The following is a 15,092-nucleotide window of genomic DNA, read 5'->3' on the forward strand; positions in this document are numbered from 1 at the left end:
AGCCTTCATGGAGTCAGACGAATCGTCTGTCGATTTTATTCCCGGCAATCTTTCAAATGCCTTCAACTTATAAATTTTACTCATCATCCATATGACATACATAACTTTAAATCCATATTTAAAAAAAAAAAAATTAACCTTAATCGCATGGTTTTACGAATCACCTCGTCAAAGGATTTGAGGAATCTCATACGAATCACCTCGTATCTATCTGCAGAATAATATCCAAGTAGAGTGCGCCATCATTTTCATCGTGTAGAAGCGTCCAGAACCAAGAAAAAAAAAAAAATTCATGTGGGTAGTGGGGAACATCTCCTTATCTTTTTGTGAGGCTCGCGCACGATCAGAAGCCTCTCGACACATAGGCAAAAAGCTGAAAAACCAAAGCAATATAAATCTACCCTGAAAGCGATAGCCGGATTTTCTGAAAACCCAGTAAAATATCGGGAGGAGGACGGCAGGGAGAGAAGATTACGAGGTTCCCATGGCACAATCACAAGCAATTAAATTCACAATAGTCCCATCACCCCCACGGGTAGAAACTGGCGTTTACAATCCCTGCGTTGGCTCCGATGCGGTACGGAGACAACGCCGAGAGAAAAATCCGGCCATTTCGAGGGCCGCGCGGAGAACAGTTCCAACCTCCCCGGCGGAGTCACCGATTCCTAAGATCATCCCTTCTCCAGCGCTCAGACTCCTCGAAGAAGACGGCGATTTCCAGCAGTTCCAGCCACGAACTCTCCCTTAGCAGAAATCATCTCCTAGCTGTAAAACACCCACTTCAGAATATCAGTATCTAGATAATCCAAGCCCCCTCCGCTTCTTCTCTCTCCGATAATCGAATAGAAGTAGGCGAATTCTAGACAACGGACACGAGAAAGACGAAGAAACAAGCGATTACAGAGCTATTCGTGAAGATTGAGAGAGAGACAACGTAAAGGGGTTACCTGAAGAGGGTCAGCGTTGCTCCTCGTCTCTACGGCCACAGGCGGGAGCGCCGGAGAGAGAAGCCAGCAAGTTAAGGTGGCCTTGGCCCATGGGCAAGTAGGTCCCGGCGCGCTGGGGCTGGACCATATCCGGCGTGGCGAGGCTCCACATGTGGCCGTACTCGGCGGGCCTGGCGGGCAAAGCCCAGAACCCGCCGGGCGGACCCATGACCATCCCTCCGCCGTCCTTGTCCCCGCTCTCGGGCTCCTCCTCCGTCCTTAGCCGCTTCCCCAAGATGAAGGGCAGAGCCATGGCCTGGGGGATCTGGGCCTCGGCGGCGGAGCTATGGGCCATGGCGGGGGCGGGCTGGCTGGGCTGCGCAGCGCGGCTCGAGGGGCTGGCGGTGGAGAAGTGAGCCGGGGTGGTGCCGGTGCCGGTGGCGGCGATGATGGAGGGCTCCGCCTGGCGGAGCAGCCACTCGATGGTCTGCCCGTCGGACTTGTGGCCCAGCTCGCGGGTCAGCTGGAAGACCCTCGCGGCGCAGATGATGGGCATACGGATGCGACGGCCGCGGCCGTCCACCTTGCTGTGGCGGTCCTTGGATGGCGCCTTCCTCACCGCCGCCGCCTGCGACTGCCGCTGCTGGCCCTGCTCCGCCACGCCCACGACGGCGCCGCCTGGCCCGTCGTCCGGAAACGCCATGTAAGAGCTCGGAGGAGGAGAGCCGAGAGAGGAGAAGGGGTTTGCAGAGAGGAGAAGAGAGGAGGAGAGCTAATCATTGAGGGGGGGGAGCAGCCGGAGCAGATCGCCAGAAGGGGCACATGACCCGGCGGGGCCCGTCGAGATGAAGTCGCGGTAAACTTTGATTAGATGAAAGCCCTTTGGATTGAGGATAATATCCCAAAGGCCACCCGCCAGTGGCGACACGCTGCCAGTCTGGAGATCAGCATCACGTCAGCCCGCTGCTTGCTTCCCCCCAAGTACGTAATCGGGATTTGGACCCGCTGGTTCCCGGTTTTGCCCTTTTTCGATTGGTTTATTCGCGGCTCAATTACCAGATTGGACGCTAGATTTACTTACTCGAGATTCCTCTCTCGCTCTCCATCTATCTCTATCTTACTCTTTCTTGCTCTCTTCCACTCTCTTTCTCTCCTCTCTCTTTCGCTTTCTTTCTCTCTCTCTCCTCTCTCTTTCGCTTTCTCTCTCTCTCGTTCGGCCTCTCTTTCTTTCTCTCTCTCGTTCTCTCCTCTCTCTCTTTCGCTTTCTTTCTCTCTCTCTCCTCTCTCTCTCTCTTTCGGCCTCTCTTTCTTTCTCTCTCTCGTTCTCTCCTCTCTCTCTTTCGCTTTCTTCTCTCTCTCTCGGCCTCTCGTTCTTTCTCTCTCTCTCGTTCTCTCCTCTCTCTCTTTCGCTTTCTTCTCTCTCTCTCGGCCTCTCGTTCTTTCTCTCTCTCTCGTACTCTTTGTTTCTCTCTCTAGCTCTCTATATTTCTCTCTCTAGCTCTCTTTATTTCTCTCCCTCGCCCTCTTTATTTCTCTCTCTCTCTCCCTATTTATTTCTCTCTCTCTCTCTTGCTCTCTTTATTTCTCCCTTTCTCTCGCTGTCTTTATTTCTCTCTCTCTCCCGCTCACTTTCTTTCTCTCCCGTCCTCTCTCTCTCGTCCTCATTCTCTTGCCGTCTCGCGCTCCCACTTTCTGTCTCTCTCCCTCTCTCTTCTCTCTCCCTCTTCTCCCTAACTCTCACACACTCTCTCCCTCTCTCTCTTCTCTCTCCCTCTTCTCCCTACCTCACACACACTCTCTCCCTCTCTCTCCCTCCTCTCTCCCTCCTCTCTCTCTCCTCTCTCTCTTCTCTCTCTAACTCTTCTTCCAAACTCACACACTCTCTCTCTCCCCCTCTCTTTTCTCTCTCTCCCTCTTCTCCCTAACTCACGTTCTCTCTTTCTCTCTCTTCTCTCTCTCCCTCTTCTCTCTAACTAACACACCCTCTCTCTCCCTCTCTCTCTCCTCTTTCTCTCTATCTTTTTCTCGGGCTCTCTCTCCCTCCATATTTCTTTCTCTCTCTCTATCATTCTTTCTCCCTATCTCTCTATCTTTCTCTCTCTCACCCTATCTCTCTCTCCCTCTTTCTCTCTCACTCTCTCACCCTATCTCTCTCCCTCTTTCTCTCTCACTCTCTCACCTTATCTCTCTCTCCCTCTTTCTCTCTCACTCTCTCACCTAATCTCTCCCTCTTTCTCTCTCACTCTCTCACTCTCTCTCCCTCTTTCTCTCTCACTCTCTCACTCTCTCTCCCTCTTTCTCTCTATCTCTCTCTCGCGCTCTCCCTCTCCGTATTTCGCTCACTCTCTCTCCCTCTCTCTATCTCTCTGTGTCTCGCGCTCTCCCTCTCCCTATTTCGCTCACTCTCTCTATCACTCTTTCTCCATATCTCTCTTTCTCTCTCTCTCTCTTTCCATCTTTTTCTCAATCTCTCTATCTTTCTCTCTCTGTCTCGCGCTCTCCCTCTCCCTATTTCGCTCACTCTCTCTATCACTCTTTCTCTCCCTCTCTGTCCATCTTTTTCTCAATCTCTCTATCTTTTTCTCTCTCTCTCCCTATCTCTCTATCGCTCTCTGTCTCGCGCTCTCTCTCTTCATATCTCTCTACCTCTCTCTCTGTCTCGCGCGCTCTCTCGTCATATCTCTCTTTCTCTATCTCTCGATCCAACGCTTTGATCTTTACCTCTCCCTCTATTTCTATCCATCTCTCCATCTATATTATTATCTCTCTATCTATCTCATTATCTCTCTCTCTCTCCCTCCACCTCTTTCTCTCTACCTATATATCCGTATATAGTATTATCAATATGTTTTTATCTTTATCGCTCTCCCTTTGTCCCCCTCTCTCTATCCATCTCATTATATCTCTCTCTCTTTATCCATCTCATTATCTCTCTCTCGGTCTTTCTTTCTCTCTGCGCGCTCACTGTGGGTGGGTGCTACTCAAGCGTAAGAAAACAAACCCAGCAGAGAATTCCGCCGAAGAAACACATTTAAAAAGCCCGAGATCCGCCGCAGAGATCTATCTCTGCCTTTCGGACGTGAGGAAAAGACGCGATCTTTGTTCCTGGACGCAGTTATCCTGTGATAGCGAGTTGTTCAGCGCTCTGCTTCCGCAGCGCCGCCCAGGCCTGGACACCGAGGAAGAAGATAACTCCGCGGGTGCACCTCGTTCTTTCCCGACAAACAAAACGGAATGGAACCCACTACGTCATCCATCCATCCATCCATCCATCCTGAAACGAAGGATTCCCTCTCCGTTGCTTCATTCAATTCCACTCCATTTGACAAATCACATAAGTGTTCATATGTTGACAGGGTTTTCTTCTCTGAGCCTAAACTTGGCTGTAGTTTATTAACGATTAGAGGTGGTTATCGTCCGCGGAGGACGGCAGCGCGGCCGTGTGGAGCGCCGGTGAGAGGAATCTGGTGGCGGGGGAGGAGGGGGGGTGTGTGTGGCTCGTGGGGTCGCCATCGATGGGCCCGGCGGGTCACGTCAGTGTCTCGTTTTGCGGTGTCGGAGCGACAGAGATGGCTTACCGACGGAGTGTAGAATTTCGAGTCGGCTGGCCAACCTGTCACGCCACTGTTGGTCAATTATTTGGGAAGAGACGGGAAATTACGGTGGCTCTATTCATCCCCATGAACAATACCTCCCGTTTTTTTTTGAAGTACAGTGAAAACCTTTATTGCTTTCTATTCACGTTGACTTTCGGCCGTTGTCAAAATAGCTTAAACAACGTCTGGAAAGTGGAGTGATGGAGAATAGGAGGTGGGCCTGGTCTAGTCTGGCAAGAGAGTAATCGACTTTAAATTTTACTTTTATTTTTTGGTCTGCTTTAACTTTTTCCTTATTCTTTGTGGTAAGTTGAAAAAAAACCGTTTCATTCGCGATATTTAACCAGCCCTATTTCTATTTGGTTCGTTGTCTTGCACGAAAACATGTTGGTGATGAGCTTTTTTGCCAAAGAAACTCATTTAGAACGGTAGACCGATCTCTCATATCAGTAATTTCAAAGAAAATCAGCTGATTTCTGTGACTGATGTGCCGCACATCATTTAGTCTGACGTTTTTACTTTTTAATGTTGAAACCTGAACAGGTTAAATATTTGATTTATGCACAGTGGTGGGGAATTCCCGTGGGAACAACAATGGAAGTTAAGGGAAGCTGACCCCTTCTGTGAAACAGCCAATCCTTTGATAATTTGATAAGGGGAAGCTCGAATTGCACCTTTTCTCCTCTCCTTTCTGCTCTCCTCACATCCATCTACTCTAGAGCTAGTTAGAGTATAATATCGAGATAACAAGGCACATAGCTCGAAAAAATTTAAGTTATGATATTTCTGGTTTTATTTTACCTTTTATAAAGAGCAGGCAAGAAACTTAGTGAAAAAGGGGAAGATTTCACCTAGCCCAAGATTCTAAGGGAGATATTTTAATCCAACCCCCCCAAATATCACCTATTGAAGGTTCTACATAGACCTAGAAAGAAATGCATTAGATAAATCAGACTCCTCTAGTAGGGAGATATTAAATTATCTACCTTAAGGGCATTGGGAAAAGAAACTTATCCTATAGGACTGCTATAGATACTTTCAAAAGATCCAAGGTACAAAAATATTACTTTAAAGTTATTCAGTTACATAGAACTCATGTTTCAACGAAAGATGTGGATTCACTTCTTTCCTTATTCCCCAGAATTTCCCCAACCCACATATCTCCATTTGTTACTGGGAAAAAACCATTATTTTCACTTGGTCACATCACTTTTGGAGTATATTCCAGAACAACACAGTTACTTGGATGAGTTTCTTCAAGTAGTTTATGCGTGCAGCCTATAGATGTATCTAAATGATCTAACTAATGTAGGATCCCCTCTTGATTCTCTTGAACACTTTTGACAATTTTGCAAAATTTTACACGTCCCGTTTCACGAGAAGAGAGATATTTTAGAGAGGAAGACAATAATCAGGGGTTCTCAAGCCTGATTTGCATGGACCCTTGAAAATGGGTCCTCCCTACTTATACTATTTTGGGTATTTCTCATAAAATACCCCATAATTTGAGTGTATCCATCAATGTCCAAAGATATTAAATATGTGGCCCATGTAACATGCATTTTTAGTAGCTTAATCTGACCACATTTACATGTTTATTTGAATGTAATTAATTATATAGGCATGTTTTTAAGCTTAAAATAATTATATTTACTTTTAGAATGATATTATGAATTTCCTGAATTATTACATACTTTTGGGGCTTTTCTAACATCAAATTCTGAAATAATATAATTTTCTGGGATTTTTTACATTAAATTAGTAAAGAAATTTAGAACATATTTTTCTAAGTCGAAATACATATTTGTTTATATTTTTGGGCCTTTATCAAATTTAAAATGAAATTTAGAACATATTTTAAGTTCTTTATTTCCACAACGCCATGTGTCACCATTCTATTCGCATTGCCATAATGGCATTTAAGATTAATGATTTTCTGTTTGCTTTTTTTTGGCGCATGGTGGCATGGCCTAATCAAAAAATGGGCTCCTTTTTTAGTACTAAATGCCGCACGGAGACCAAGGAGCAAGGATTTAAAAATGATTCTTTCTTCTTTTGACAGGTCAACAATGGCGGTCGTGCAACATGTCAGCGAAAAATGGCGCCACGTGTACACATCGCGCGTCCATGTGTGATTCTTATTGGATTAAAAAGCAAAATGGGTGACATGGTGGCACCGATGTGCCACCACATCAGTTGCGAGCTAGATATTTCATAATATATTTAAGTAATATATTTTTATTCTCTATTTTGTCTTTTTCCCCAAGGTGACACATGGCGAGACGAGCGGCATCGATCACTGATCATGAGGAAGAGTCTGAAACAATAATCACATTTAATGCCAGGATGAGACCAAACCCCAACCAAATGATGTGATGGCACTAACGAGGATGAGAGAGAAATATTTAGATTAAATCAATGGGTAGTAATCGTCCAACTTCCAAGCTTGATATCTGACGATCAGAACTCGAATTGAGCTGAAATTTTAAGGGTAGCTTTGTCTTTCTGTCCTCTCACCATTATGGTTGGATCTATTGATTGAGCCCTCGATATTTGTAAAAAACATATTTAAACTCACTTCCTCTTAGATAGGCAGATTAAAGGAAAGTGAAGTTTTGAAGGTCCATCAAGGGTTTGTTAGTGTCTCTAGGGCTTGAAGAGGTTAAACAGAGAAGTGGGAAGTTGATTTGGGTGATGAAGATGCCTTGATCCTGATGGAATATAGGGATCTAAGGTTAGGACCTTGCCTTACATTAAATCTTCTCCACCATAATTGATTTATCTTCATCATGCATCATCTTCATCCATCACCTCCACCCATTATCATCACTCATCTACGTCCATTATCATTCCTATCCATCATCTCTTATTATCTATTTGACGTGTCAACCACGCCATTGTGATCCCATAACGTGTCTCCTTCCCAATTAGTATGGAAAATCTCACTAATTATATATCCATTTCACGCCTCATTTTACCCATTCTCACTACCCATATCTCTACGCCTTATGCCTCATCCCTTCCCATCTCTCCATACTCCCATGTTTGTAAAGCCTAATCATCAACCCTAAAGTAGCTAATTCTAATCATTAACTCTAATCTTGTCTCACATCACCGTTTCATGCCTTCTTACCCTCTAGTTCTGACTCGATTGATCATGACTTATCACTAATTCAATACTCATTTGATCTTCTCAAATCAGTGCTACTTGTATTGTTATATTACTATCTACGCCCATTCCCCACCTTGTAGGCTCTGTGTAATCCTTCTCACCATCACAAATTCACCCAATACAGAGAGTTATTTTCCTAATATCCATTCCTTATGGAGACGACCCTTCCTTTTCACTAACTAATTAAATAATTTTATGAGTAAAGGTTATAAATATTATTGATTAAAATCAATTTGACAACAACATAATTGGACCCCTGATTTTGAGTTTATCACTAGCCAAAAATTGTTCAAGGGCCGACAGCCATCACCCGTCCCCTGTTCCGCCGAGTCCCGTTCCGTCGGGACTCTGCTAACGGAACCCTAGGCGACCACCGCTCCGCCAGGGGGGACCCTAAGGCTGCCTCCGCCCTTCGCGACGTGGTCGCTGGCCTGCGCCGCCCGCGCCGAGTCGGGGACCGCCGGAACCCCAGGCCGTGGATCCCCGCCGTCGCTGCTCTCTAAGGCCGCAGGCCCATCGCACGAAGCCGCCGCCCCGTGCCGACTCGGAGGCCGCCACTCTAGTCGCCGCCCGGCGCCACCCGCGCTGAGTCGGGGATCGCCATAACTCTGGGCCGCCATCACCCCGTCGCCTGAGGCCGCCGCCCCTGCGCCGAATCGGAGGCCGCTGCCCTACGCGATGCGGTCGCCACCCATCGTCGCCCGCACCGAGTCGTGGACCGCAAGAACCTAGGCCGCGGATCCCCACCACCGCTTCTCCCTGAGGGCCGCCAGATCCCTGCCGTAAGAGCCCACGGCAGCTGATCCGCCGCCGCCAGAATTGCCGCCTTACAGGCCGATGCATCTCCGCCACCAGATCTACCGCCTACCAGGCCAACGTGCCGCCGCAAGAGCTGCCGCACCGCACCGCCCTCGTCGCCGTCATCACCCACACCGCCGGTGCGCTGCCATTGCGCCATCTCGACGTCCGCACCGTCGCTACTTGTGCCGCTGTCGCCGCCGCCGCTCGCGCTCCGCGCCTCTCCCCTGCCAACTCTGCTCCTGCACCACCACTCCTGAGCCATGCCACGCCGTCAGTCGAGCGACATCGTGCTGCCTCCGGCACTGCTCCACCTATCCTTCCCGCCGGTAACTCCGCATCGACGAGCATATGACTCCAGGACAACATCGCCAAGAGGTACCTCGCTCCTCTAACCCATCCGTTAAATATCCGTTGTCGTATATTTCTTCGATTTGCACTCCACCGCGCTCAAGATAGAGTAGGTGAGAGTATAATGGACACGAGAGCGTCTTCCCTAGGTACGGGCTGAGCCCGTCCGTTACGTGAGAGCACCGGCAAATTTAATCCATTCGGTGACGTAGATTCCTTAATCGCTTTGACGAGGGTCAAGAAGTCACCGTCACCACCATCGATCGCCTGCGCCAGAGCACGAAGCCCGGCGAACCCCATGAGTCGGGGCCTGCACGTACCATCACCTTGGCTTGCATCGCATCACATAGTCGCATCTTGATAGGTCCACATCGACAGACGTCGTCTTCGACGACCTCCGCATATCATCTCCCCCCGTATCCGAGCATCGCCCTCGGATACCCCCCTCGGGATGACAACTCCGCCGTTGTCCTTCATTAGGTCCTTACATTCCCACCAGGACCAGTGCACTTTCCTTAAGTAGACAAGCCTTTCCTCTTGTTTTCCACCCTTCTCCAAGCACTCTTGACACCAATATACACTTGGTGGACCTTAAAATCCTCACTCTCTTTCAATCATCCTATCAAGGTTCGAAGTTGGTTCAAATATTCAATGATTAATGGTTTTTTATAAATAAAACCCAATGGATAGATAGAGAATAGAAACATGAAGCTGTTCTAAAATTTTCAACTTGATTAGCCTTTTGGATTATCACATATCAAGCCTTGAAGTTGAAAGAATCACATCTATTAATTTGAGCTAAATATTTATCTATCCTCATTCTCGCCTTCGTAGTTGTGTCATGTCTAGGGTTTTTTCTAACCTCTCCAAAAAGTTTCAAATCATTGGTCACAAATTCTCATTTTATCCTCAACCGGTGACTCCATTTTTGCGATATGTCCCTCTAAAATAAAAGATAAACAATAATATTAATAGAAAAGAGACATGGGACCTGGCATTGCATCATCACATTCCTAGTCTGAAAATCCTTTGATTTCATCAAATGACATGTTGCCGCTTGTCCAGATGAAATAAAATGGAACTGGAAAATTATTACTTAAGCTTATATGAATGATGTGACGACATGCTTTTCCATGCCACATCAACATTTAATTACCTTTTCTCAAATTAATGTGTTACACGTGTGTGCCATGAGTAACCACCACAATTCTTGACTTTTCAAATTTTAAAGAAATGAATATTCTACTTTCAGCCTTTGCACTGCATTTATTGTTATTTTAATCTGCCTACTTTTTCATTTGTCCCTCGTTATCCCTGAAAATGATTCATCATTATGGCCTAGTCATAAAAGCACATTTTGAAGAGTGGTCATAGGAGATTAAACCAATTTAACCCTCAGTCTGTGGGTTTACATCATTTTATAAATGTTTGTTCATGCAAGTAATAATGCATATGAATCAGACACCATTTGGCTAATGAAAACTGATGGCAAACACGGACTTCACGAACTACCAAAGACATTTATATCTGAATTAATTTATTATTTTATACGATCTTAAATATAAGAATACATTTAATACCTATAATGTGTTAAATAGTATGATTTTAGATGCCAAAAAGACCATTTTAAGATTTTTATTTTAAATTTATGGAAGAAGTACAATTATTACTTTTATCTTTTAGGGCTTATGAATTGAATGTAAATTTTATAATTATGCCAATCAGATACTGAATAAGTTATGTTTCTTATTTTTATCTATCATATTAAATCCATTTTACTGTTGGATTGTGGAAATTAAATACTTTTCTCTTTCATTTTTGAAACCCATCGTGACATATCTAGACCCAATTCAAATAACATATTGTCTATATTTTTCAGAAAATATTGCTCTACAAATTATAATCACTAGATCTAGCCTTCGGGAGAAATTTACACACTTTTTTTAACAATGCAACAGTATGTTTTTTGCTACCGTCATCCCAGATTCATAGGCTTCGGGATCCAATTTTTTTATGCAATTTTAAATAAGTTAAAAGGAGAGCAATACTATGTTGAAGAATTTGCGCCCTTAGCGACCTTGATCTAAATATCGCCATTTGGAAATATATAATAGTACCTTTTAAAGTTTCATTGAATATAAATATTTTACATCAATAAAAATTCATAGGCTCTAGAATTATACCTCTTGATATATGATTGGATTAATGGAAAGGACAATTTGTTGACAATAATGTGACCCAACAGTCTCATCATCAGCAACCTTGTTTTGAAGGTCATCATTTGGAAATATATAATAATACCTTTTAAAGTTTCATCGAATATAAAAATTTTACATCAATAAAAATTCATAGGCTCTAGAATTATACCTCGTGATATAGGATTGAATAAATTGAAAGGACAATACTGTGACTCAACAGTCTCATCATCAGCAACCTTGTTTTGAAGTCATCATTTGGAGATTTTTACTACTATTTTTTTTATTGAAATTAATATTTATTTCTAGCATTAAATAAAATACATATTATCTATAATCCTACCATCTGACATAGTATTGAAGAAGTTAAAGGGAAAAAATTAGAGCATTAAAAAATTGCAGAGAGAATGAAATAGACTACTTGTGAGATAATTTATGGGAAATTTGCTTAAAAAATCATGAAATCAACTTCTGCTAATCGTTCATGTTTTCTTTATTCTGTAGATAGGTTATTTATAATTTTTTGATGTAATATTTTGAAATTTATAGGCAAGAGGAGGAAACATCCAAAAGCGCCATTGTGAGATTATTAAATTCCACACATCTTCAACTGGTGTTGAATTTGATCCTAAGAAAGATTATATCTTTATCAACTTACTAGAAGAGAGAAATTAAAAAGAGAAAAACAGAATCAGGTGATTGGTAGAACCACGGCATTTTCAACGATATTGATATACTTGATTGAATATTCAATGTATTTGCCATCGAAATACATTGACTTATTATTTATTGTTCAATATCCTTAAAAATCTATTGGTTGAGGTTATATGCGTATGTATGAATATTTGTATTTATTAAATATGCAAAATTTAAGTGAATCCCCCTTGACTTTCAGGGTCCACAAGATGAAGGCTTCAGGAGTTGAAGAAGAAAATGCTCTAGGGACTAAGTCAAAAGAGGTCAAGCATCATCGCTCAATAGAAGACTTCTGGAGTTGAAGATGGGAAGTAACAAAGGCCATCTGTCATGTCATTCATGATGGTGATAGATCCGTGACAGATGACGTGATGGTGGTGGATGACACGACGAAAAACCCACGAGGGGTCACATAACAGGATGGAGGTCTTGGAGTGTGACATAACGAGACGACTGTCATGGATGACGATGGTGACGGAAATTTTAAAGCATGAAAAAAAGGAAAAAAGGGGACAATATATTTTTTTCTGTTCAAAATAAACGGAAAAATATTGTGGGGAAATAAATTACAGAAGAAGGAAATTAAAGGAAAAATAAATTTATTTCATTCATAATCAAAAGAAAGATATGATGGATGACATTAGGTTTTTCAAAAATTATTAAAATATTTACCATTATATTATAATGTGTATGAATACAAAGAGAGAGAGTGGGAGAATGCGAGATGGATAGGATTAGGGTTTGACATTTTGGACTGGGGATCGGTCGGACCAGACCGAACGGGGACCGCTCGTCGTCCATTTGAGGGTGGACCGGTTGGTCAGGCCAGATCTGGTCCAATGGTCAAACCAGACTAGGACCGGATTAAATAATAAATAAAAAATTAATATTTTTTTTCCTCGATTCCCCCTCCCCTTGGTCGTGCTCCCCTCTCCCCCCCCCTTCCCCCCGATCGTGCTCTGCCTCCCCACCAACTCCACTTCCCCCCCCCCCCCCCCCCTCTGCCTGGTTGTGCTCCCCCTTCTCACTAATCGCACCCCCTCTCTCTCCCTCTGGCTCCCTCGTTTTCTCTCTCCCTCCCTCTCTCACTTTCTCTCTCATGCTCTCTCTCTCTCATGCTCTCTCTTGTGGTCTCTTTCTTGTTCTCTCTTGAACGTTCTCTCCCCTCAGTTCTCTCTCTCTCTCACGCTCTCTCTCTCTCTCACACACTCTCTCTCTCACGCTCTCTTCTCTCTTTCCCATTCTCTCTCTCTCATGCTGTCTTCTCTGTTTCACATTCTCTCTCTCTCCCGCACGCTCTCTTCTCTCTCCCATTCTCTCCCTCTCTCTCTCACACACACACTCTCGTCTCTCGCGCCCGCTTGCTCTTTCTCTCTCTCTCACGTTATCTCTCTATCCAACTATCTGAGTCCCTCTTTCTTGCTCTCAATCTCAAGAATGTTTCGTTTAGCCTAGTTTGTTTCTCCCCTCCAACTTTGTCAATGTTGCTTCATTATAGGTTTACCAGCTTCTTTCTCTATCTCTATCACCCTACACTCTACTATGTCATGTTTTCTCCATTTCTTTTAGTCTTCTTCACTTTTTTTTTTATTCTTCTTTTCATCATCCGTTCTTATTTTATTTTATTTTTCTCATCTTTTTTATTATTATTTTCTTCTTATTTTATTCCTCTTTGTTCTTATTTTCTTCTTATTTTATTCTTCTTCTCCTCCTTTTCTAGTATTCTTTTACTTTTTCTTCTTCGTTACTTTTTTCCTACTGTTTTCCTTCTTCCTCTTCTGATTTTCTTATATCTCATTATGTTTCTTTACCTTTTTCTTTTTTATCTTCATTTATTCTTCTTTAATTCTTCTTTTATTGTTCAATTATTCTTCTTTCAATCTTCTTTTCTTTTTATCTTTTTATTTTATTCTTCTTTTGATTTTCCAAGATGGGCTTTATGTGACTTTGCAATAAATTTTCCCTTTGATGAAAAATCCATACCAATTTTTATCTTGGCTTTTTATTCTTCGACTTTGATTAGTCAACATGATTGGACCGGGACTGGACTAGGACCGGCCTGGGACCAGATGAGACCAGACTGATCCTTAGGTAAGGTTTAGGTCCTTGCTAAAAGTATGAACCAGACAGGGACTCTCAAACCCTTGATAGGATCATAGGAAGAATGAGAAAGGGAGTCTTGAGAGAGAGAGACAAAGATCGGGAAAGGGAGGGTGACTGGAAGAATAAGAGAGAGAGAGAGAGAGAGGAAAAAGGAGGGAGGGATGGAGGGTGGGAGTAAGGAAGATCAAGTCAGGTTTTGTGATAGTGGGAGAAAGAGGGAGAGAGAAAGAGAGAGGTAGAGTTGGAGATCGAGTGAGGGATGGAGAGTGGGAAACAAGAGAGAGAGAGAGAGATAGAGGTAGAGAGAGAGAGGATGAGTAGGAAACGAGAGAGAGAGAGAGGGAGAGGGAAGGAGAGAGAGGGAGGAAGAGTATGGAACGAGAGAGAGAGAGAGAGAGACAGAGAGAGGGAGAGCAGGAGTAAGAGAGCGAGAGAGGAATATTGAGAGAGGGAGGAAGAATGTGAGAAAAAGAGAGAGAGAAAGTAAGAGCGAGAGAGGGAGGGAGAGTGGGAGAACGAGGGATAGAGAGTAGAAGAGAGAGAAAAGGGAGGGAGAGTGGGAAAAGTGATAGAAAGGAAGATCAACAGAGGAAGGGAGAATGGGAGAACAAGAGAGAGAGAGAGAGAGAGGAAAATCAACAGATGGAGGGAGAGAGGGAGAACGAGAGAGATGAAGAGATAGAGAGAGAGGGAGGGAGAGTGGGAGAACAAGAGAGAGGGCGGAAGAATGGTAGAACAAGAGAGAGAGAGGGACTATGGGAGAATGAGAGAGAGGAAGAGAGAGAGAGGGAGGGAGATTGGGAGATAGAGAGAGAGGAAGATCGAGAGAGGGGGGGAGAGTGGGAGAATGAGACAGGGAGAAAGAGAGTAAGAGAGAGAGATAGGGAAAGTGGGAGAAAGAGAGAGAGAGGAAGATCAAGAAAGGGAGGGAGAATGGGAAAACACGAGAGAGAGTGACATATTATGCACGTCCGTCCGCCGGCTGGAGTTAAGTTTCCACATTGGCCTTACCCGTAGGTAAGAGCCCATGCCTAGTTATTACACAAACCCTAGCCTTTTTTTCTTTAAATATGATAAGAATGCATGAAGGAGGGGAGTTGAAAAGTATTTTCGAACGTTCTTTCTTCCCTCTCTCTCTTTTGCAATTCTCTGCTCCTCTCAGACCTAGAGACTCTGCCCATTCCATGCTCTCTGACTATTGCAGTCGCCTTCGTCTGCTGAAGCTGCCAAGAGTGTTCAGGTAACTCTCTTCTCT

The 15,092-nt window shown here is 44.0% G+C and overlaps 1 protein-coding gene across 1 annotated transcript; it reads right to left on the reverse strand.

The window, feature by feature from the left end:
• Nucleotides 1–485: 485 nt before the first annotated feature.
• Nucleotides 486–1,758, reverse strand: LOC144717114 (transcription factor TCP21-like). Its single transcript, XM_078592438.1, has 2 exons — nucleotides 948–1,758; nucleotides 486–765 (listed from the first exon to the last, which is right to left on the reverse strand). Exon 1 carries the CDS (start codon nucleotides 1,627–1,629, stop codon nucleotides 958–960), a length of 672 nt encoding a protein of 223 aa, XP_078448564.1. The 5' UTR covers nucleotides 1,630–1,758; the 3' UTR covers nucleotides 486–765; nucleotides 948–957.
• Between the last annotated feature and the right edge of the window lie 13,334 nt (nucleotides 1,759–15,092).

Source organism: Wolffia australiana, chromosome 2 (assembly GCF_029677425.1).
Source record: "Wolffia australiana isolate 7733 chromosome 2, ASM2967742v1".
Classification (NCBI taxonomy): domain Eukaryota; kingdom Viridiplantae; phylum Streptophyta; class Magnoliopsida; order Alismatales; family Araceae; genus Wolffia; species Wolffia australiana.